General features: G+C 42.5%; 1 protein-coding gene across 1 annotated transcript; it reads right to left on the reverse strand.

The window, feature by feature from the left end:
* Positions 1 to 6314: 6314 nt before the first annotated feature.
* CPB2 (carboxypeptidase B2) lies at positions 6315 to 24095 on the reverse strand. The gene is made up of 11 exons (XM_084280275.1): positions 24021 to 24095; positions 20015 to 20090; positions 17254 to 17378; positions 17054 to 17162; positions 16513 to 16614; positions 14795 to 14899; positions 11562 to 11678; positions 10496 to 10586; positions 8616 to 8818; positions 6686 to 6770; positions 6315 to 6558 (listed from the first exon to the last, which is right to left on the reverse strand). The coding sequence occupies exons 1-11, from the start codon at positions 24089 to 24091 to the stop codon at positions 6374 to 6376; spliced, it is 1269 nt and encodes a 422-aa protein (XP_084136401.1). The 5' UTR covers positions 24092 to 24095; the 3' UTR covers positions 6315 to 6373.
* Positions 24096 to 24599: the final 504 nt, after the last annotated feature.

The raw sequence follows: 24599 nt of genomic DNA on the forward strand, positions 1-24599 counted from the left end.
CAACAAGACTTCCCTAGAAGCCTGACCTTCATGCACTTTCTCCAAACAAAACCCTTCTGAAGCTTTTGCCAAGCACTTTAGCTGCTTTATAAACAACGGTAAAAAGCAAACTTACACTATGTACTGGAGAGATCTCTCAGCTCAGTTCTAGTGACTACTTTTCCAAACTTTTGATTTGCTGAGCAATATTATCTCATAAAAAAGGTTCAGGTAACCAAGACGTTAATCAAGATGCTCAGAGAGGGTAGAAGTTAACCATGTGGTGTATACCAGACATCAAAAACAATGGTTAACATCAATTAGTGGAAGCAGATAGCAAAGTAGTAGAATTTGCCAGTATAGGAAATTATTTGGGTTAGTAAAAACTGGAGAATAGAAATTTCCAGAAGTATCTAATTGAGTTAGAAAATTGAGTAATACAACAGCAGATGAAATGCAAATAAATATAATGTAATGCACACAAGGAGAAATGATTTTATCTAAATATTTGATGAGATCAAATTAGTCCAGTCTTCTGAGAAAAATAATTAGGAGTCATTGTGGACAGCTCAATGTGCAGCAGTAGTTATAAGGTCTGACAGGATAAACCATTAAAGTTAGAAAGCAAAACAATACCACATCTCACCTAGCTGATTACCCTTGTATTTCGGGATTGTTTTCCACTGCATTTAAGCAAAAAAACCCCCACTGAATTTGTAAGGTTTCATGCAGCTACACCCTTTAATAGAGGATACAAAAATCAACTGACATATGCAAAAGCATTTTTAATAAGACGATCATACACCAAATACTGAATTTGGTTTAAATATTTACAATAAAAAGAACCATATCTGAAATAAAAAGGGTTAGAAGAACGGCACTGGCAATGGCATAGGGAGAGGGTTCAACATATGAAGGACAGATAAAATGAGCGCATCTAATACATAAGTACAGTACACACTGACATGATAGCAGTATACAAATACAAAAAAAATTACATTAATTTTGCTGCCTAATTTGAATGCCCTTTTATTTTCAAAGAAAGGAGGACAAAACATCTTTTTTGTTTAAACATTACTTCCTCCCCAGCAAATAGTACCTTCTTGGAATTAGCTTCTGTAGGAAGTTATGATGATGAGTAGGCTTAAAAGAATAGTGATGAAGAGGACGATAGTGATGGAGAGGATGAAGGGGGGGTAACATCATCATAACCAAACAGAAAATTTCTTTCTATCTACTTCCCTTTATTTTGGCCAATTGTTTTCTATAAGGAAGTTAAGGGAACACCATCCCGCTCTGAATCTTCTAAGGCTTCTAAAACCCCCTATTCTAAACAAAATGAAAACTAGGAATGTGGAAAGAAAAAACCCCATACTATCTCAGGTAGCATCCTGTCAATTCTATCCTTATATTCTAGCCCATACCCAGTGGTTTAGAATTAAAAAAACAGATACTTTATTAACAGAAGAGGTATTTAATGAGAAATTCTTCTAAGCAAACAGAACCAGCATGCTGTGACTTCATAGCACACTATTTTCTGTCCTCAAGTATTATTGCATGAGGGTATCACTCCTGGAACCAGAACTGCATGAGATTTCACTGCTAAGTTAATATAGCTGTTATATAGACTGCAGGATTAGACTCCAGACACATTGTTCAGAAGCAAACTGAGGAATTTTCACTAATCTCAAACATTACATTTGAGAAACCATTATCTGAAAATACAGTCGCTCCCGTTTCATTCTTCAGAATCCAAGCAAGTTGGAAAAATAAAAAGACTATTAAAATAATATCACAGTTGAAATATCAGATGCACGATGGCAGCTTTGTATTACTGACAAGCTTCCTTTGCTTATAAACAAGTACTGTGAAGGAGGGGGTGGTTCATTACCAAGTTTTTCAGACTGCAAATTAAGGGATAAACAACAATGTAAAATGGGACATCACATACAGATTCCTTGCTCAATGCTCCCACATTTTCATCTTACATTGCTTTACCCCTGACGATCAGAGTTCTGCTATCAATTCTATACTGATGACCAGCGCAGTGATTTTTCTTTCCATCAAACTCCTGAGTCTCTGAATTACCATCTCCTTATCAAACAGGTGGATTAGCTAGCGCTGAGTTACAGTGTCAACTAAGCCTTAACTATTCAAAAAGTTTAATTATAAAATGATGTACGTCTCTATTTCAGGTCCCTAACATTATATTGCTAAATCTACTTAGGAGTGTTAAGGTGTCTGCAACTTCTAAACCAGCTTATGACAACTAAGTGAAATTAACTTCATGCTCCTAACATGAATTCTGTAACTGCAAAGTATTGCTTTTCCATACTGAAGTAAGATCCAAGGAATGTTTAATAACAACTTAGAAATATCTTAATACTACAACAACTTACAGATGCATCTCTGTTATTCTCTAAATGGATTATCTTTTCTGGGGAGAGACAATCTGTAATTATACTGCCACTTGAAGTATAACGTACCTTAGAGTTTTACTTCACTAATAAATCTAGAATGGAGATAGACCTGAGAGAGGTGAGTATACCTAGTGGGCACTAACCAAATAACTGAAATCAATGAAGCATAGTTTGACTGACACAATATTCAGTGAAATTCTGCACTTTTATTATCAGTACTCCCACATTCTGGTGTCAAGCACACTTAACATTTTTCTTCAATAGAAGTATGATACTACATAAGCCACAATCAAGAGAAACACATCTGAAACAGCTGCTTTTCTGTTAGAAAAAAAAAACATAATCCAGCCCTCGGCAAAAATTAATCCTGCTTCTACAAGAAAATTAGAAACTCAGATGCAACAGAACAAAAGCAAAGTTCACAAAAAACTATACAAAGATAAAAATCTAAGAAGTTCAAGATATCACTAGAAAGCATGTCAACGTCTGTGCATGCATACATGCACAAAGCACACAGGCAAAACATTACATCACTTAAGCAAATCCTACCTGTGAAGTGATAAATAATACGCCATTTAAAACAACAAGCAAAATTTTCTTTTTAAAGTACTGCAGAAGTTCAGGTACAAGGCGACTGTAACACTCCAAGATAAACTAAATACCTGTTGACAACTAAGTAGCAGCTTCGAAAGAGGGAAGTGTCGGTGCTCCCTTTTACTTTTTCAAATTACGACCTTTTGCCTGCAACTGCTTTATTTCTGATTATAAAGTTAACATTTCCATGTCACAATATTAATAAAAGTAGTGATTTTTGACGGAGCTCCACAGGTTTACTACCTAAAAATAATGCTAAAAATAGTAAAGCTCACTGTTAAGCAACTTTCAAAAAAACCCAGTCAAATACTTATTGCATATTTATGCAATGTCAGTCTAGCACTTTGCAACTCACAAAAGAAGTCTGTCTGACAGAAAACTAGAAATTGCTCCAAGTTTACTTCAACAACTCCATGCTGTTAACCCATCGCTATATTAACTCGAACCTATCCCTCTAGTTTAACATATGGTATTTCTCCATTAGTAGTTATAAGCAACGGTTAATTATGTTTTCACAAGTATAAAATCATGGTTGGCTTTCTACGTGTAAACAAATAATAGTCAGGCCCTAGTATCACAGAAGAAAGTATACAGTATTCCGTAACCTGTCTAACAAAGTCCTCCGGCTCAAAGAAGGTTTTTTTACTAGACTAAGGGATAAGCTAAGCAGACTGGTGCAGACAGATCAAAGCTCCATTCAACTTAGCTGGATACTCATTATCTCCAACCTGTAACGTGGACCACCAGGTTAGCATGTCATCACACTCAGGCAAACATGCTGAGAAGTGGGCCACTTTCACATACAGCCACACTTCTATAGCTTCCAGATGCCCTCCGTTCATGGGCTGCATCTGTCCGCTCCTGCCTGCACAGACACACCGTACGTGTTTTGCCATCAGAGAAAGATCCCATAAGGTCCTGGATGCTAATCCACTATCTGTCATAATCAATTCTCCTTGCAGAAGGTTGACAAGAAATTAATGGTGGAGTGAGAATCCAGCAGATAAGTCAAAGCTGAGGACCTTAGCAGGCCATCTGTAACGCTAACCCAACATGTCCAGCCTAAGAGTTCTGGAAGGGATAGGAGTTAGCTGTAGCAGCTATCTAAAGAAATTGCAATGAGTGAATTTGTACGAGCGAAATTAGCAATTCCTCTAAGCACATAAAGGAGAAACTCTATCACTGCCTGGAAGTGGGAGAAGAGCCCCATTGAAGTGAAAAATCAGCAAGATCCGAGTCCGCGGGAGGCAGGCTCTAGCACGGCCACTGACTGATGGAACTGCGACTCGAGCAAACGGCTTGAAGGCCAGCACCGCCAGGCCCTCCCCCGCGGTCCCAGGCGGAGCGCCTCCCCACCCGCCTCCGGGAAGCCCCAAGGGCACCCCTCCGCCGCGACCCGTGCTGGGCTGCCGGGGCAAGGGGGAGCGCGGCCCTTCCCCGCAGCTTCGCTCCGAAGGCCGAGCGCCCACAACTCCCGCTGCACCCGCTTTCCCGGCCCAGGACAAGGCGGGGGAAAAGGGGGTGGTAAAGCGGCTCAGGGGGCCGCCCCGCCCCCTCCCGCCTCTCCTTCCCTCACAGCCCTCCCCTCCCCCACCCGCCGCGCCCCCGGCCGCTCCGCCGCACTCACCTGCTCCTTCCGCTGCCGCGCCGCTCCCCGCCGCCTCCTCCGCCGCCGCCCGGGGCGGAGAGGGTGGGAGGGGGCGAGGGGGGAGTCCGTCCTCCCGGGCCTGAGCGCGGAGCGACACGGAGAGGAAGACGAGGAGCGCCACCCGCTCCCGCAGCCCAACGGCGCCCGCCGCTCGCGCCCTGCCCCCGCGCGCCAGGGCCGTTGGGTAACCGCCGCCGCCACGGCCGCGCGCACTCCTCCCGGCGGCCCTCGCGCAGCCCGCCGCGCCGCCGCCGGTGATGACGTTAGAGGGGAGGAGGCAACGGCAGGGACGCGGGCGGAAGCGGTAGTGCCGCCATGTTGAGGAAGGATGGGGAAGGCGGGACGGTGTTGGCGCGTGGGGCCGGCCTGTGGGCGGGAGCTGCCTTCGCTGGCCGGGGCTCTGACGGGGGCACCCACCTCGGGCACGAACTTTGGGCGCCGGGGCTTTGGCAGTGCCGTTTCCCTGCTGGGGCCCACCAGGAGTGTGCGGCTGATGAACAGCGTGGCAGAGGTCCAAAACGGAATGGCTGAAACGGGCCTGCACTAGGCCGGCTTGCCCAGAGCACAGAACCACAGAACGTTTGGGGCTGGAAGTGACCTCGAAGGATCATCTAGTCCAATGCCCCTGCCAGAGCAGGATCACCCAAACTAAATCACAGGAACACACCCAGCCCGGTTTTGAATCTCTCCAGAGAAGGAGACTGCACAGCCCCTCTGGGCAGCCTGTGCCAGGGCTCTGTCACCCTCACCGAGAAAATGTTCCTCCATACATTCACATGGAACTTACATGCTCCAGCTTGCACCCGTTGCCCCTTGTCCTGTCGCTGGCCATCACTGAGAAGAGCCTGGCTCCATCCTCCTGACTCTCACCCTTTACATATTTATAGACATTAATGAGGTCACCCCTCAGTCTCCTCCAGGCTAAAGAGGCACAGCTCCCTCAACCAAAGGATGGAGCCCAAAGCATCCAGCCTGGCCTTGAGCACTGCCAGGGAAGGGGCAGACACAACTTCTTTGGGCAGCCTGTGCCGGTGCCTCACCACCCACACAGGGAAGACTTCCTTACTAATAACTAATCTCAATCAATTAACCCTCTCAGTTTAAAACCATTCCCCTTGTCATACCACTACAGGTATAGAAGACTGCAGGCCCTTGGTATAAAAGACTGCAGGCCCATGTTGCCTTGCACAACCCTTTGGCCGCAGACTAGAAAAATTTAGCTAATTGTAGTGGAGGAGCCTGTGGCCAGCTCCCAATAAGTATTAGAGATTGGAGCACCACGTATCCTTTTTTTTTCAAATGTGCAGCATAAGTTCTCATATGGACATCCTTTCTCTTTGACAGTGAAAATTATTAAGAAGGTGTTTGTTTTGTAAGGAAGTCCTCTAATAACTTGAATGACCAAAATGGACAAATCTCTTCTGCGGATGGGGTCTGACCAGCATGACATATATCAGAGGCACATTGAATGCTGGAGTTCCCACCATCTAGAGGGTCATGAAATTATCTATGCCATATTCCCCTTCTAGGGTGCACTATATATATGTTGTGCATTGAACTATTATTTTACGTAAAGATACATAAGTATGGTTGAAAATAATTGACATATTCGAATATCTATGGGGGGGCATTTTTTATGCCTATATAAAAATATTTTTAATAAAGCAGTAAGCTTTTAAAATTATTTTATTTGAGCTAAGTACAATCACGCTGGAATAAATTATATTCGACGTCACAAATTTTGAAGAACATGTTGAGCTATCTCTTTGACAGCAGAAAGTGCTTCTGAGCAAGTCGGCCTTATTTCTTGAGGAGGAAGCAAAAATCCGTAACGTCCTTTGTCCCGAAGCTCAATGGTAAAAGAATACTTAATGCCAAGATCGTAAGCCCAGTCATCTGAACCTCCAGGAGCCAAATCTGTGTAGAGAAGGGAAAACAGGTAAGCTAACTAAAGCCAGAACTTCTGTTTTCAGTTAAAAAGCTATTTTGTGATACCAGCAAGGATATGCTGTCATGCCTGTTGCTGTAGTAAAGTCATACTTACAAATGGTTTGTGCACCAGCACCGAGTCTATAAATTGTATTTGTTGTCCTCATTATAGCTTTAGCTGCTTTCTGTGCCAGACTTTCCTGAAATTAAACCAATCTATATTAGCTTTATAGCCTTGTGGTAATTGTTAATATGTATACAGTTAGGATTTACTTACATTGTGCTCTGGATCTCACAGTAGTTAAATATTCTCTAATAAAAGACTCCAGAAAAGCCACAGAATGTGGTTAAAATTTTCAGCATGTGCCCATGCTACAGATTGCATTTCTGCTGTAGTTAGATAAAAAATATCCATGGGACCTTACCACCACTTCAGGCAACAAACTGTTGTCAAAGCATGTGTTCCCATTTGTCTCATATTTTTTACTTTTCCACCACAGTATTTAAGTCACTGTTGATTTATGTAGTATTGACAAAACCAGCAAAAAAATATTTTCCTTGAGGGAATTCTACTCTTAAGCCATGAAGAAGACTTAAATGCCTGGAAGTAGCACGTCTCTTTCTGATTTACAGGGAAGGAGTCACAAATGCATTATTACTGTTCACTTGCAACTGCACTTTTTAAAATTGAAATATACAAGCCAGTTTTTTTCAAGAAATTAAACATTAACCAAGACACCACAAGAATATACGTTGTTTGGAGTAAGCTTGTCCTGTATTTGCATTAATGAACTTTTTCCATTTCTTCTGCACACACTGGTACTACTTACCAATGGAAATGCTATATTTGACTGTCTGGGGTTTTGTCTAATGAAGTAGAATGCTTCCAATGCATTAATCTTGTCATTTTTGCAGTCCTCTTATCTATGCAAAGTTTATTTTTTTAAATATAATTTTTTTTAAAAAAAAAATAAACTATGTTAAGTGACAAAGGAGATGTATGAGGTTGAAAGGCAATAAAAATGACAGCAATGTGTGCAAATGTCAGTCCTGTATCTTTATAAACTCTCTTATTGTCTGTCCTTGTGTCATATAGCATGTGAAATGACCTCTCTGCCTTAGGTATGCACTGTCTTCCCACATTGCAAATCTCAAAGTCTGCAAGCCTGGTAACCTTTACATGGTTTCTGCTCCTTTCTTGGGCAGGAGCCCTTGCTGCAGATAAAACAATTTGTTGCCTCAGCACCTGGAGCTAGAAAAACACCAAAAATGGGCTAGGAAGTGCAGGAAAGGGAATTCCTTGCTTTAGGGAATTTGATGACTTTACAGAAGAAGAATATGATTAAGCTTTCCACCTACACTTATGGCATGATTACTCTGTTAGCAAATCCCATTTTGATCTGGACACTGTTTCCAGATCCTGACAAACTCAGAATTTTATGGGGAGTGGGCAAAAGAAGCAGCTACTTTTTCTGTTTTGGAATCTGTCTGTCTTCTGGAAGAGTTTTTACCATGTGATGTCCTGACCCAAGAATATAAAACTCTAGATAAGCAGGATGCATTTTCTGTCCTACCATTAGGAGCAATTTAACTAAGTATCCCTAGCTGAAACCTTCACAAAAGTAGCAAGTGTCCACCAGACTACCTCATTGCTTAGGTATGTGGAGGGTATTTTTCAGTTACACACCCAAGTCATTTGAGAGTCTGTGTAAACCATACAAGATAATGAGGAATTTGCACAAATATCTTTTCAAGGTGTCAAAAAAACCCCCCAGGAATCTGATCTTTTAGCAGCAGCTTCAATGTTGATGTCTTAACAATTTGGAAAAAATATTTTCATTTTTCTACAGTCTTCAGAAGAAGTTTGCTAACTTACATGCTGCTAGACCAGCCCAAACTTCCTTAAGTTATTAAGAATATCAAAAGAAATCTCATTTCCTAATTCTTGATCTCCAGAACCCTGTGACTCCCTCACTACAAACCTAATCAAGCAAATTAAGAAGTTCTGAAATAAATGTGAAACTTGAGGGCATGGGAAGACTTACCAGCTCATCATGGTCTTTGCTTTTTTCCATAGTGTAAGAATAAGGAAACAACAGCAACTGGGAGTAAGAGTGCATGGTTATGTAGGCTTTAATGATGTCTTTGTGATCTCTGATAAAGCGAGCCACTGCTTTCACTTCAGGCTCAGACTCTGGGTAGGGTCCACAGTATGTCTCAAGGCATTCATTGGGAGAGGCTCCTACCCCTGCAACAAAAAAGTACACTGTGTTACTCCTTAGCTCCCTCCCTCCTGCATTTCTGTTTGTCAAATAAAAGAGCAGAGTCTGATGCTAACACACAAGAGATTGTGGACTCTGCCATGGTATGGAAAGAACTCTCACGCTTGCAGCACGAGACGAGGCTTTCTCACCTACTAACTCTTAAAAAATACAATTTGAGAGGGTGAGAAAAAAAAATACTTAAAGACTGGATAAAAAAACCTTAGAGAAAAGGAGGAATACTCTCCGTTTAAATTCATCGAGAACAAGATCATGAGATCCCTTCTTAAAATCTAGAAGTGCTACAAGAAAAAGGGAGTTTTGAGGTATTCATCTCAGGGAAAAGCAAACTGCCAACTGAAAGCTGAATAAACACAAAGTGAAGGTTTTTAAGAATGAGAAAAACTAGGCACAAGAATGAGTTGAAGACAACTAGCATTCACCATTTTTGCTATTTCTTCAGAATAAGACTAAATAACTTTCTGGAAGCAGCCAGGACCTTTAGTGTTAAATGTCAGTTCTTGTTTTAATATATTTTGTAAATTTTCCCCTTTGCTACTGTCTGTACTTTAGATGGACATATTATCCTTAAATCTTACTGAAGAATAAAGCCCATCGAGTACTTTAACACCCAGAGGAATTTCTTCATCCTTGGGCACTGAGACACTTTAACAGATGCCTGTCTCCCAAAAATCAGTAGTGATGGTTGCAGCTGCAGAGTAGCAGCCCTATAGAAGCAGACTATTAAAAAAAACCTGTCAAGTAATAAAATGCTGGTGGGTAAGGAAACGTGATACAACATTGACAATGAACACTGAAAGCCTTCTTGGTTAGCCAGACATTACTGAAAGAGGGCTGAGGTGATGAGTTTGTGCAACACAGTGGAGCATCTACTCAACTGGGTTGTGCAACAGGCATTGAGTGACATGGCAAGGGTCACTTCTTCCCTCTTTCCTCCTTTCCCTCACACAACCTGCACCCCATTTGTTATCACAGAATCACAAGGTTGGAAGAGACCTTTGAAGATCATCGAGTCCAACCATTCCCATCCTAAGCTAAACCATATCCCTAACTACCTCATCTACCCTTTTTTTGAACACATCCAGGGAAGGTGACTCAACCCCCTCCCTGGGCAGCCTGTTCCAGGCCCTGACAACTCTTTCAGTAAAAATTTTTTTTTCTAATATCCAATCTAACCCTGCCCTGGCACAGCTCCATGCCATTTCCCTTTGTCCTATCTACTGTCACCTGGCTGAAGAGACCATCGCCCACCTCTACAACCTCCCTTCAGGTAGTTGTAGGCAGTGATAAGGTCTCCCCTCAGCCTCCTCTTCTCCAGGCTAAACATCCCCAGCTCCCTCAGCTGTTCCTCATATGATTTGCCCTCCATGGTGTGATGCAAGGGACAGGATCCAGATTCCTGGTCCCCTTCTCTCTTGTCATCATGCTGGGAAGAGATTAGTCTCTGGTGTGGCACCTGAGGAGAAAAAATCCCGGGTCCCAACAAAAAGGGCCTCAACTGCTCGCCAGTTCATTAAAATTATTCAGCTGCATTGGACTTGATACCAACTTTGTGAATTAGTAAATGGAGATGTTTTCAAAGTGAAGAATTTGAAAGGCTAAAATTGAGACAGGAGTACAACGAGACGAAAATGATGTCATACCACACCACTGTGCATCAAAATTCCTGTTCATGTCAGTACCGATGCACTTGCTGTTACCGTGCGATGAGCGGCTCTTTCTCCACAGGCGGTTCTACAGGAAGAGACACATGAGCCACGTTCAAGTAAAAAGCTGAGAAAAACAATGGCACCGTTTCACTTGTCACTCCAGTGTGACTTCCAACATTTGCCTCTACAGACCTTGAGCCAACAGAGGCAAAAGACCAATGGAGATTATAAAAGCCCAATCTGATTGCCAGCAAGGCTGGATGATAAAAGGAAGTGCTGGGTAGGATCTGGTGGTCGCATCTGGTTTGATTTCAATGGATATGGACTGTAGGTGGAGAGGAAACGTCATACTGTTTGGCCAGGTATGAGAGGTTTAGGAATTTAAGTCCAACCTTTCTGTAGGCATTGCTGACAGCACATGAAAAGTTTGAAATTTGGTGTGTAGCTGCTGAAATGTCTATGTGTGACAGTGCCAGTGGGAGCCAGGCTGGGTTGAAGGTCAAATGAATAACAGTGGAGAAGATTATTTTTTTAAACTTAAGTGAATGATCTGAAAATCAAAGAACCATCTCAGTGACTCAGAATTTCCAAACAATAAATAAAATCCTGGACAGCAAGTACTTGTTGCCCCTTCATTTATCTGAAACAGAAAGTACTGGGAGAACTAGACTACCTTGCAGGAGGAAGAAGTAAGTTACTGGCTGTGCTCTGTATGATGCAGCACACTGCTCCCCTTGTGCTGGATTGTGCCACTATTTGTAACCTTGCTGCTGAAGCCTGACACAAGCGTTCCTTGACATCTGGAAGTATTGATGTCGCAGGATGAGATTCATTTCCAAATGTGTTTCCAGCAGCTTGGAAGACACAGAGGTACTGTGAGTCAAATGCCAATTAGTCACATTATTTGCTGTGGTGTAAGTGGAGCAGAGATGTAGAAATTCCGAGCAGAGACGGAGAGTTTGATATGTGCACTTCCAAGCTGGAAGTTACACCCTAAGGATGCACAGTGATAGTCCCACACGTAGCACATCAGTACATTACACAGAAAATCCCTACGTACAGAGGGGTGGCTCCATGTGTACTCGTAGCCATCCACGTTTATCACAGGCATGACGTAGAAGTCAAAGTGCTCCAGAAGCATTGTCAGGGTCTGATCTCTCTCACGCGCGCGGATTGCCTGCAATGCACAGGGGAAACTTATTAAAATCATTCCTCACAGTGTTGTCTTACCTTCCTAGAAAGGCACCTGATGACATCTGTAAAACGAGTGTCTAATTGTCAGACCACTCTACGTCATGATAAAGGTTCAGCACATCACAGAAATAGCTCAGTAATGAATGAGCTCCTTGGGTAGAAGTGCCCGGGAGAGGTTAGGGATTGAGCTGATGCAGTCAGTCAGACACACTGCAGGCCTTCAATGTTAATGAGAGGTCATGAGAGAGAATTGAAACCTAAAATAGGAAGTGTTGTGGTTTTGCCCCAGCTGAGAGCTGGGCAACATGCAGTCACTTGCTCTTTAAAAGGAAAGGGGGGGTGGGGGGAGGAATTGAGGGAGGGGAGAAAAGGGAAGGAGAAGAAAACCCAAGGAACCAAAACCTCTTGGGTTGGGACAAGGATAGTTTATTTGGATAGCAGAAAAATAGATATAATAATAACGGGACTTTATAGCAAAATATATGAAACTGGTGATACACAATGCAGTTTCTCACCGAACCGCACAACTCAGGCTGTACAGTTTGGAGCCATCCCAAAACCAGACCATCCCCAAAATTCTTCTCCTGAAGCTGCCTGCTCCTCCCCCACCAGCCCCCCTTTATGCTGAGCATGATGCAATTGGCATGGAATACCCCCTTTGGCCAGTTCGGGTCACCTGTCCTGGCTGTGTCCCCTCCCTTCTCATTAGGGGGAAAATATGAACAACTGAAAAGTCCTTGACTGCTTGGCAACACCTAGAAACATCTGTGTGTTACCAGCACTGCTCCCAACCTAACTCCGAAACACAGCATTCCAACCACTGCTAGAAAGAAATTAACTCCATCCTAGCTGAAACCAGGACAGGAAGATTGGAGCTTTTGCTGCTTCTGTAAATTATAGGACACTCCACCACACCCAAAATACACAAAAGCAAGCACAGAAATAGCAAGAAACATTTCAAATGGTTGCTGTACATAACAATATTTGTCTGTGTTGCATTAATAGTTCAGTGCATTTGTATGCAAAGATGCAGTAAGAGCTACATTGCTAATTGTGCCTCACAGCCTATTTTGAAGGCTTTAGTGATATCTAACCTAGTTGTGGGTCCACGACACAGGGATAAATTTTAACCTAGATTAATAGTTTTGTTACTATTACAATACACTGAGTCGTTACTCATAGATATATTTTTACATATTTATATGTATATATTTATACACCTTACTTAAAGCGCCTTCATTCATTTTAAATCCCTCAGTTTTCCTCAGGCAATGGACTTCCTCAAACTTAAAAGAGAAATGTCAATCTTTTGACAATCCAACAACAAAATTAAATGATAAAGAGTGGAAACATTATAAAGAATGCCTAGGATTTGCAAGAGAGAGCTGCTGATTTTGATGTGTGTGTGCAGATGCGGATTAAAGCCAAATTTTAAAATGTTACTTCTTGAAGTGATAAGAGAAATAAAATTTGAATTTAAAACACGTAAATTAGATCAAGTGGATGGAGAATCTTAATGTTTAGCTTGTTAGTTCTGAAAAATGCTGCACGGACATGTCACTGGAAAAGTGACGGCACAGCTGGTAATTATTTGGAGCAGCATGAAAAGGGCAAATGCATTTCTCTCCAAGGGAACCTTCAAGGCTGGGATTATCAGCGGGTCACAAGGTACATTCAGCTGTATTTGTCCCTAACTCCCACAATCTCCTTTCAAATGTTATAGTCATCGAGGCTTTATAGTTGTGACTGAGGAGAGAAAGAAACATATTATTATTATTATTATTATTATTATTATTATTATTATTATTATTATTATTACTACTACTACTACTACTACTATTATTATTACTACCACCATCATTATTTATTTCCATCAGAGACAAGCCATAATTCATGTTTCAAAGACTCATCTATGTTTTTTTTTCTGGCTACAGTACTGGTGATTGTGAAGTCTCAATCTCATCTAGCTTATTTTTGCTGTGAACTTTGTTTTTCTGAGAAAAGTAATAATAAATAATATCTCAGGACATTAACTGATGAAGTTGGGAAACCTTGTCTGGGCCAGAAAAGCCTTTGGAGCCTTTTTCTTGTCCGTACTAAAAATCAGGCCAGCAGCTCTGCACGGTGACTTGAGCAGAGATGCCTTAAATTCAAAAAGACCAAGGAAACATATGCTAAGATCTGGGTATAAACCATGAATGAGGTATCTTTTGGCATACCTTTGTTCATTATCCTAAGCAGCATAACTATTAAAGATAATTAAGATCAGATGTGACCGTCAGTCTGTGGCTGCACAGCAAGGCTGGTCAGGCAGAGCCCATCCTACGGTGATTTACTAGTTCCCATGAACTGGTACTATGTGTGTGGCTGACAGTTGTTGATCGTGTTCTGGACATCTGAAATGCCAGTGTCTCTAGCAAGGATGGTGCCTTCAGGAGAAGGTGGCTTGTGTGGCCTCATTTGCTGAATGAGGCAGAACCAGAAAAAAGCATGAGTACAAAACTCAGAGGCAGGAGGCAGAGGAGCAGTCGCAGCAGGCAGGTTACACAGCAGAGGAAGGGCTGAGTGTGCATGTTGGTGTGCATGCTCTAGGAAGGCACGTAGGGAAGAACCAACGGTTGAGCTTGAGCTCACGCTAGGTGCCCTCTGATCTACTCTAGGCAGTGCCAGCTGGAATGATAAGGGCATCAGCCTCTGTGCACTATGTGACCAACATCATTCCATGGATCCATGCAGTAGTATAGACATACCCCTCGTACTTGCTTTTCCTGACACGCCCTTTCATCCCTGACTGTTCATAGCTGTAAGTGTTTCTGTTGAATTTGCTGCATAAACTTTGAAAAGTTGCTTTTATAGTTGAGAAAACATCAGGGCTCTTTGAGATTTGATCTTTATGACTCTCACACACACACATACCTCCAATCTACTGTCACATGCTGCTATGTATAAATAGACACAAATCTCCTGTGTTGGTGTTCTGGAAGTAAATAGATTAAGACTTTATGTACCTTAGAGTGCAATTGGACAGAGAAGGTAAGTGGCATCAAGGATTTTTGCTTTGCTTTGAAAAATGGTAGTCGGGTGTGATTGTCTACTCACATGGCCTATGAACCACACACAAAAAGCAGGAGAAATCCATTCTCTGGCGTGGATACCACAGTCAATCCATATGGCACTTCTGGATTTTCCTGGGCTTTTAGAAAGCTGGCAGAAGAGAAATTGTATTAAAATGTTGTCGTGGTTTCACCCCGGCTGAGGGCCAAGATCCACGCAGCTGCCTGCTCCTTAAAGGAAAAGAGCAGGTTAAAGGGAAGAGGAGGGGGGGGTGAGAAGTAAGGGAAGGGAAAAGGAAGAGGAAGGGGTAAATAACCCCAAAATCAAGAAATTAAGAGGCCCGTGGGTTGGGATAAGGATAGTTTACTAAGATAACAGAAAGATACAATATAACGATGCTAACAGGACTTTAGAGCAAAAATTTATGAAGCTGTTGATACACAAGGCAGTTTCTCACCAAACCACACAACTCAGACCATCGCCCAAGAACCACGTGTCCCGGAGCCACCCCCATTCTTCCTTCCGTCAGCCCCCGATATCCTGGGCAGGACGTAATTGGCGTGGAATACTCTCTTTGGTCAGTTGGGTCACCTGTCCTGGCTTCGCCCCTCCTTTCTCATGAAGAGCTGAGAAAATCCTTGACTGTCTGACAGCAACTAGAAACATCAGGGTGTTATCAGCATTACTCCCATTTTAACTCCCAAACACAGCATTCATCCGCTGTTACAAATGAAATTAACTCCATCCTGACCAAAACCAGGACAAATGTCATCATTACAAATTGTACCCCTAGAAAGTGGGAATGAAAAGGGTAACGAAGATGGAAGAAGTAGCAGCTGTCTTGTAAGGAGAGCTTGGGTTGCTCCTTGGCCAGGATACTGCTCTCAGTTGCATTCGGATACAGTCAGAGAGCCATATCCAGACTGCTGGCAGCAAGCTCCTGACTTAGAATCCTGGAATCATAGAATGGCATGGGTTGGAAGGGACCCCAAGGATCATAGAGCTCCAACCCCCCCTGCCACAGGCAGGGACACCAACCTCCAGGCCTGGATCTACACAAGGTCGCCCAGGGCCCCATCCAACCTGGCCTTGAACACCTCCAGGGACGGGGCATCCAGCACCTCTCTGGGCCGCCTGTTCCAGCACCTCACCACTCTCTCTGTAAAGAGCTTCCCCCTAATATCTAATCTAAACCTTCCTTCCTTTAGTTTTAATCCATTCCCCCTTGTCCTGCCATTATCTACCCTTTTCAAAAGTTGATTCCCCTCCTGTTTGTATGCTCCCTTCAGGGACTGGAAGGCTGCAGTGAGGTCCCCCCGCAGCCTTCTCTTCTCCAGGCTGAACAAGCCCAGCTCCCCCAGCCTCTGTTTGTAGGGAAGGTGCTCCAGCCCTCTAATCATCTTTGTGGCCCAACACTGCATGTAGCAAGACACGAGGTCAAGTTCACCAAACACACAGGGCTACAGACTAGACTGGCTTCATAGTCAGAAGGGGAAGGTGGCTACCATGCCAGTATTTCACGCCTTTGGATGACAGCCTAGATGCGACAACTTCTTTGTGACCCAGAAAGGAACGTGATTAAACGCCTTTGTCAAAGGTAATGCCCCCTATTAGAAGAATTTAGCAAACTTCTAAAAAAGGCAAAAATTACACATTATTAAAATACGCATGTAAGTATAGATGTAAGCAAGTGCTCTCGCCAAGCCCCATCGCTTGCTTTACATTAGTAGTAGGAAAGATTTCGCAGTATGTCACAGCTGTACCTTCAGAACATAAAGTGGTCGTTTTTCATATGATGATCCAATATATATTTTCTGGAGGAGGTCAGAATGGACTTTCACTACTTCTTCCATCCAGTAATAAATCTGCAGGGATGAAGTTAGTAAATACATCTCCCTATTGTTTTCCTTCATCCCTGAAAATGGTCTAGACTTAAGTGAATTTTCCCTCCCAAAATCCAACCTCTTTAGCTAATGGAAAAGAAAAACTAGCAATTCAGAACACTTAACTCTTGCCTGACTCTAATTTCTCTTAAACAGTGCAATACAATCACAGTACAGTCCAAGTACAGCCCTGAGATTCCTCTTTGGTTCTGTTTTGTTGAATTATTATCCATTTCATGTTTAAATATTTATGTGATGTTTTGTGGCTTTGTTTCACTTCTCCATTGGCTGCACTTGAGTGGTTGAGCAATATGACAGTAATTATTTACCTGTTGATGTTTTCTTTCCCTAGGTCCATTCTCAACCATGTGACACATTTCATCCCTTGAGTCTACAGAGGACTACAACAAAAATGTCTTACTTCTTTCATTGAATGGTAGTTTTCATAATATGATGAAGACCTGCGTGGGTTGACTGTGTCATTGATAGTCTGGTTTTGAATAAGTCCTGTAACATCTCCCATCAAGACTCTGAGTAACAAAGAAAGAGCACAACCTCCTGTTAAGTAAACAACAAACAACTTTACAGAAACATTCATGACAACAAATAAAAAGTACATACTTGTATGTGATGTTCAGTTTCCATAACTGAGCTTTTATGCTACTTATGCTGGATGCCCTGACATAGAAATGGACTTCGCTGCCCTTCTTGATGTTTTCAACCACAACAGGTTGCCAGAGAAGGACCTGCAAAGTTTCCAAAAACTTTTATTTTTGAAAATTTTTTTTTACTGAGGAAAGCATTTAGTAAGCATTTTGAAAATAATTGAAGCATATGTTTTCAATTTAAGAGACTGCTTGTATCAAGCAGTTTAATATTCTCTGTGTTGTGTCATAGCGTTCTGCTACTGCTAGAAATCAAACGTGTGTATTTAAGAAATGTTTATAATTATTTCTGCACATAAATTCATAAATCAAGAACAAAGACAAGAACATAACCTTTTCTGAGAGTATTTCTATATAATAGATATGTTTAGCTGGTTATTATGTTACACGTTTTCAAGTCTGCAGAGAGTTGTTTTCCCTGAGGGCATTTTGAGAATTAATGAAGATCAGACCAGTCTTTGTAGTTGTTGTATTTGCTGATGACTTTGATCAGGGAGGAAATAAATGCCAGAAGGGTGTTGAATATCAGGTTGAAGAAGCAACACAGAGATTAGAAATGGAGGCTAATAAGAAAATAAGATTCTTCTTGGTAAAATTAAATCTTTTACAATAATAAAGTCAGAAGCCAACATCTTCAATAAAAGACTGAAACCTTAGAACCAATAATACCAAAAGATGTAGGAGTGACAGTAAGCAGAAAATCAGGCATGAATTTACAGTGTGAAAAAGGTCAACATATTTCTTGGGTGTGTTTTTTGAAGACATACAGCATGGAGTCACCAGACAGCAGGGTTCATTTTTTTCCTTTCTGGTGCAGTTGCACCAGGAATCTTGTATTTGATTTAGGACACCACATCTCCAGGCATGCATCAGCCATCAACTGTTTGGCTCATTTCTCAGAGAGAATGTATCTGCAAAGTCATACAGTAAACTCACCCATGCGTTTCATCAAGGCTTTGGAATGGGGAAACATTTTGCCCCTGGATATATTTCTGCTCTGTGGTATACAAATGGCTGAGCTAGTCTCAGCATAGCAATCTCAGGCATTATTGGCAGGGCAGCGACAGCATCGCATGGCTCTGCGCCATTTGGGAAAGCCATTCAAGCAGCAAGCTGGATGCTTAGCTCCCCAGCACGGATTTCCCTGTTGCTCCAGTTCGGATTTAGTTGCCCTTTGCAGTGGCAATCTTTGAATTGAGAGTAAGGAAAACTAAGAACTCTGGATTGACACAGCTGAGGTGCCAGAGGAGCAATGAGTGGAGGTAGATGAGGAACTTTGATTTGCATATGATTACTGGTCTCTTTGCCCATTATCAGCAATGGTCAGTACTGCCCCAGGAGCAGCCACAAATGACTCTGCTGTAGGTGTTCCTGCATCGGGGTCTTGTGCTGGATGCTACGTGCAAAGTGTGTGCTGTAAGAACAAAGCATTTGCTTTGGTTTAGGTTTTTCTTTCCAACTTTTGCAGGGGTAGCATCTACAGTTATCCTGATAATTCTTCATGTAAGATGCTGATTTTCAATTGCTTCTTTTTTTTGTTAGATTGCAAACATTAAAATGTGTTGGGAGGTATTGTTTGTTTCTTCCCTTTCGTTTTTCTATTCCTATTGCTTTTCCTCCTCTCATTCCCTTTCCCCTTTCTTCTTCTTATAACTCACCCAATTTATAGCCATGGGGAAAAAAAAAAGGCCAATTTATAACCTTTGAAAAACATTTGGTTTGCGTATTCACATAAGTGACTTGGTAGCCAAGTCACTCATGCTCTCTCTGCACTGAATGTGCTCCAGTTGGTCTTCATGGCTTCTTGGTGCTCCTGTGTACAAGAAAGTGAAGAATGACAGGAAAGAATGGGGAAAAGATGGAGGAGAGAAGATTTGTTTTGGAGATGGACATGTGGAGGTGGAAAAGAGCAAAGGAAGGTTACAAAGGTTTGTGTGAACTGAAGTATCAAAAGATGCTAGGAGGGACAGCAGAAGACTAGTAGGATATTGGTGTGGAAGTAAAATGAATAGGAGCCAAGAATGACAGAGAAAGACTGGGCATAGGCACTATTAAAAGCTTTCAGTCATCTGAGACACACCTTCAATCATCCTGTAAATTATGCTGTTTGAGGGAATGGCTACACCTATATTACTGAGTGTTGGCTTCAAACCGTGGGGGTGTGATTGGGAAAAAGCTCTTGAAAAAGAAAATATGCCTCATTTTAATTAAACACTCTCTTTTTTAATGACAGGAATAATAATTGAAAAAAATTATTGCTTAATAGATTTTTATCTTCTAAATGCCACTTTAAAATAATATATACCACAATAAATCCAGTCCTGATCTTCAAACTGTGCAGGTCAGATTGGTCAAGATTCCATTGGTTTGAAGTGCTGCTGTTCCCTAGAAAAAGTGTTTCTACTTACTCTTTGTTGGTGCTTTGCCAGTTTTGCAGTGCCTTAGTACAAAAATCAATTGCAGAAACCTGAGCTCTGATAAAATACACTGCTATGACATTATGAAGTGGAGGTCTCCACGTGCAAATTAGAAGATAGTGGACTAATGAAAACCAAGCTTTTGCAGAGTTGCTGTATTAGGACAAATGAAGGAAAGTGGGCTAAATCTTTCTCTGGGGGGAGGGAAAGGAGGGGGAGGAGGGAAGGGGAAGAAGGGTATTAGTGCACTTGGGGGAAGAATTTGGCCTAGAGACCAGAGAGACAAAGGGATCTATTTACCTCAGTGGTGTTCAGCAAATCCTTAAGGGCTTCAACCTGGTTGTCTGTTGATGGGAGAGTGCACAAAACTTCATCACTGAAAAACAAGGGTGTTTAGGTAAAGCACAAGTACTTGGAACTACTTTAGGTCACGCAGAAGTAGAGAAGCAGCCTTGGCCTTTCTCATCTTCCTGGGCTTGGCTGCCGTGAACTCAAAGAAGATGATGAGCCCTGTTCCAGCCTTTGCTTCTGCTAATCAGTGAAGTCAATGAAAGAAGTGTGGCAGGGTTTGGTAGCCAGTATCTACTGCTGGACTCTGAGATCACTCCTGGGAGCTGCCACCAGGACCACAGCCACTAGCCCCAGCTAATCCTGGGTGCAAGAGCACCAGTGGAAAACTAGCCTGGATGGAGAAAAGACCTCTCCTGCTCTCCCCTGAGTTTCTCAGTCTCTGCTCAGCAGAAACATGAGCCCACCCAGCCTCCTGCCAAGGCCAAACATGATGTTTGCTTAGATGTACAGAGGCTGCTGCCATCATCATTCCTACTCCAGTTTTCTAGTATCCTAATTTCTGTCCCTCTGCCAGGAATGGTTTCAGTTGGTCTGTCTACTCCCTCTTTCCCTGGTAGCTTATATTTCCCTTCTACATGAAACCTGTGGTCTGGACATGCTGGTACATGAGATGGTGCTTTCCTTGCCTGAACCCACTGGTAAAAGAAGAGAAATTCACTTTCAGTAAAGAAAAAAAATCACTTTGCATTGTAAATCCAGCCCTGATCTTCAGTGTCCTGCAAACCATGTCATTCAAAATTGCATTGGGTGGATAGTAAAAATAATTCATGTGTGTAGAACAAGAAGACTTAGGGGAACATCAGACCCTTATGTCCATTTTCTGGGCTGGGGTGGCTCTCAGCCCTTGAATCATGTAGAGTTGGTGTCAGTGCACAAACCAGATGCTCTGGAAGTCCCTGCCAGCCCTGTCTGCAAAGGCTGTGCTGAAAGGAGAACAGGCAGAGCTCTCAAAACTGGTGTGTTCAAGCCGCATAGCACGTTTGTTACAGCTTGTTGTTGTGCTGGATTTCAAGCAGAGACCTGACAGAGTCTGGCAACCAGGTGATTGATCTTTTTCTGCTTTTAGCCAGGCTCCAAGTAATCACTGTTGTTTCTCATGCAGAACCAGCAATATGCCAGCCCTACTCTTGCCCCCACCATCATCTGACAGAGCATCAAAAAGCAATCAGGGACAAGCTGGGTTGGCAGGTCCCAACTTCTTTAGGCAAGCACACTCCAAAGCTTCTGTTTGGGGCTACTTTAAAAGTGAAATTGTCTTCTGTTCTCTGGGATAGTCTTTTCCCAGGGGAGACCAGGAAAGGGTGGCTGCATACAGTTTTGTCCCGTGATTCCCACAGCCTGGGAGTGCCATAATGAGGGAGATGGTATGTACTTGTACCCCACCATTTGTTGCACAAGCATTTCAGCTGAGTGTGGTAAGTACCGTGCAGGCAGCAGCGATTCCTCTATAGCTCTTGTTGGTAAGAACTAAATACACTGAACAAGATGATGCAAGTTCTGGCCTTGCTCTTGTAGTCATGTTTAACATGGAAAGTAAGAAGAGCTGGAAATGTAGTCATTTGGCTTCACAGTTCCTTTGCTTCCATTTGCCATTATTCCCTCCTTCACCTGTCTTCTACCCCACTCCTGTTAGAAACACCCAGACAAAAGCTCGAATTATTGCCTTTATATCGATGTCAGAAAAAACTCACCACCCCCAGCTTCCTTGCCCTGCCTGCTGCCCGGGTACAGCTGGACGTGTTCATCTTCAGCACATCTCTCTTCTTCCCCTTTCTGTCCTCATTCTGTGCTTCCCTGGTTGTTCTTTGAGTTTGTCCTTAAGCAGATCCCTCTCATTCCCCTCACCCAACTTTTTGCCAGGGTCCCACTGGACTCTATCACTGTTCTCCATCTCTTTTTCCTCTCCCTTTTATCTATGGATAGATAGAAATCCACCACTACAATGGCCAGGTCTGATCCCGAGAGAGTGGGATGAATTACAGTTCACTTTAGATGGCATTGGTATCTTCATCTGAGATAGTCACTCTCTTAACGAAGAAACAGGCACTTTCAGGGTCTGTTTAACCTGAACCAATGTAGATGTGTGTGCTAAACTTGAATTAATTATAACCTAATTACATATATTTTTCTCCAGTAGCTGTAGAGGAAAGTGAAAGGGACTTGTTTCCATGAGGAACTGTGTAGAAATCCCAGTCAGTCAGATGAATTCTACTCAGGCACCCTGACTCACAGATGACATCTCTCTGCAGGCACCTCAGTTTCTTCATCCCTCCTCTCCACTGCATTTCTCAGGCGCTAGGAAGATTGTCAGCATTACATACCACACAGGCCCACAATAAAAAACATCAGCATGGATGTGTGTCTCTCTCTGTCCTCGTAGCCTGGCTTCATTTAAACCTCACACGTTCTTTCTGACTCCAGAAAGGCCTCCATACTCTTGTCCAGATGAATGTCTTGCCCTGGCTCTAGCAGGTAGTGTCACTAGAGGAGTGCTGCCAGCATCTTCTCTTGTTTTCCTGGACCATGTAAGCTGTTTGTCTGCCTGGAGCACAGATGTCTGCCTGTGGGCTCTTTTTTCTCCCACCTTGCTGATTTTCAATCATCCTCCAATGTTGCCCTTTCCTTACAGGAGAGATAGGAGTCTTTCCAGTGTTACCAGCTCTTTCAGAAATCTCAGTGTTCGATATGTTTCTTAGAAGTCCATATGCAGTAATCACACTGTAGCCTTGCAAAGGGAAGCTTTAATACATGACCATTAAGTCCTCCAACACTAGCACTCAAATAAAAGTGAAAAGTCAGACATACCACCTTTAAAATCTCATTATTTCAGCCATTTTCATAACTGGGACTGGAGGGTTAGGCTCATGCTTTCCAGTGGGAAATGCCGTATTCCTCTGTAAGGGTCAGATATCCATCACTTTATTTAAACATGAAATAAATGAACCTTCAACTAGCACAGAGAAATATTGCCCCACTGAGTTCACCTAAGAACATGTTTAACTGTCCCCTTACTTTAACCCTCACACCTCCCTAGTGTTAATCCACAAGGAAATACGGTTGCCACACAAACAGAGATGAGAGATGCTCTTTAAAGACATGAGCTCCAGAGGTGCTCACCTGTCCTTGGTCTGCCCCTGGCTTGTGGTGCGGAGTCAGGGAAGGGCAGAGAGACATAATTCCCTACTATTTGAGCAAGTATCTCGGTTCTGGGAGCAGGCTGTGTTTAATTGTGATCCCTGTAGATTCTTCATCTTGCTTAATATCACCACGTGAGGGGCTTATCCTTTTAGTCCTACCTATTAAAACATTTCAGGTTCTTAAGCCAGATGTACATGAAGAAAATAAAGGCACTTTGTCTGTCTTCATCTCTGACATATGTTCTCGTGTTTTAACAAAGCATTTGGTTTCAGGGCATTTCTGAAATTTTATCAGTAGGTAACAATAAAGCTGCTTCTGAAGCACCGTGCAAATACCAAATGGTTATTCAAAAAATGATTTATGACTGGAAAAACAACCATAAAAGCTGCTTTAGAAAGAAAACAGATTGTTAGCACTTTCTGAAATGGTTTCACTCTCTATTGCAAGGAGTAATTCATTTAAGGTCTTGTTTTAAGGCAAATGAAGCAAATTATTTTTTCCCATTACATTTCAGAATGGCCTTTATTGGGATTCAAAAGCACTGAATGAACAGAATTGATTTGCACTTAGACCAAAAAGAATAGTTTTAATATGATTAAAAACATAGGATTTATGGATGCAAAGGAGGCTTGGAATAATTTCATTTCCTCTCCCGTCTATATGTTAAATTGAACCACATATCCAATTACAAGAGCAATAAATAAATGTCAACCTTTGCCAAATGTTTTCTTATGCAACTTGGAGTTATTTTGTTTCAATACTTTCCCTGTCCCGCTCACGACACACTAAAATCCCAGTAGCATCGTCAGGTATTTACCTTCGAAGAGTGAAGACATGCTTCTCTTGAATCCAGGTAAATAGGGTAAAAACCAGCAGGTAAAACTTCATCTTCACGACCTCCACAATGAAACCAAATGCAGTTGGAAAGCCAAGGGTTCAGGACCCACATTATTGATTTAAAAAGTGTTATTTAAAAAGTGGTTAAAATTTAATACTCACTCTTACCGCAACCCCAAGCTCCTGGTGGCTAAGTCAATATGACAGAGCTCCCTGGGGAGATCCTGCTCATACTGCTGCTGCCCATCCATGAAAGAATAAGGTGTATTTTGGACATTTTCATATTAAGTCACTTTGGCATCTCAACCTTCGTGTCATTTCATTGCTGTGATGAACCACAGATGTAAGAGAGAATACTGAGCTGAAAGGTGTTGTGATCTTCTGATATTTATGGACTTCCAGCAGCATACTCTGCTGAAGCACTCTTGTAGCCCACCACAGCCAACCATCATGCTGGGTGAGAGAAGTGGGAATGAGGGTATTAAGTCTAAATGGAAAAACCCTGAGCAGGAGAGCTGTTGCTGGCAAAGGAAAGAAGCAGCAAGAGGGACGTGACCCT

The sequence above is a fragment of the Gallinula chloropus genome (assembly GCF_964237585.1).
Source record: "Gallinula chloropus genome assembly, chromosome: 1".
Classification (NCBI taxonomy): domain Eukaryota; kingdom Metazoa; phylum Chordata; class Aves; order Gruiformes; family Rallidae; genus Gallinula; species Gallinula chloropus.

Coding starts and splice junctions, on each gene's coding strand:
- CPB2 (XM_084280275.1), bottom strand. CDS start 24,091: ATGAAGTTTTACCTGCTGGTTTTTACCCTATTTACCTGGATTCAAGAG. Junction 16,615..17,053: donor ACTACCATTCAATGAAAGAA/GTAAGACATTTT, acceptor TCATCCCTGCAG/ATTTATTACTGGATGGAAGA. Junction 14,900..16,512: donor GACCACTTTATGTTCTGAAG/GTACAGCTGTGA, acceptor CTCTTCTGCCAG/CTTTCTAAAAGCCCAGGAAA.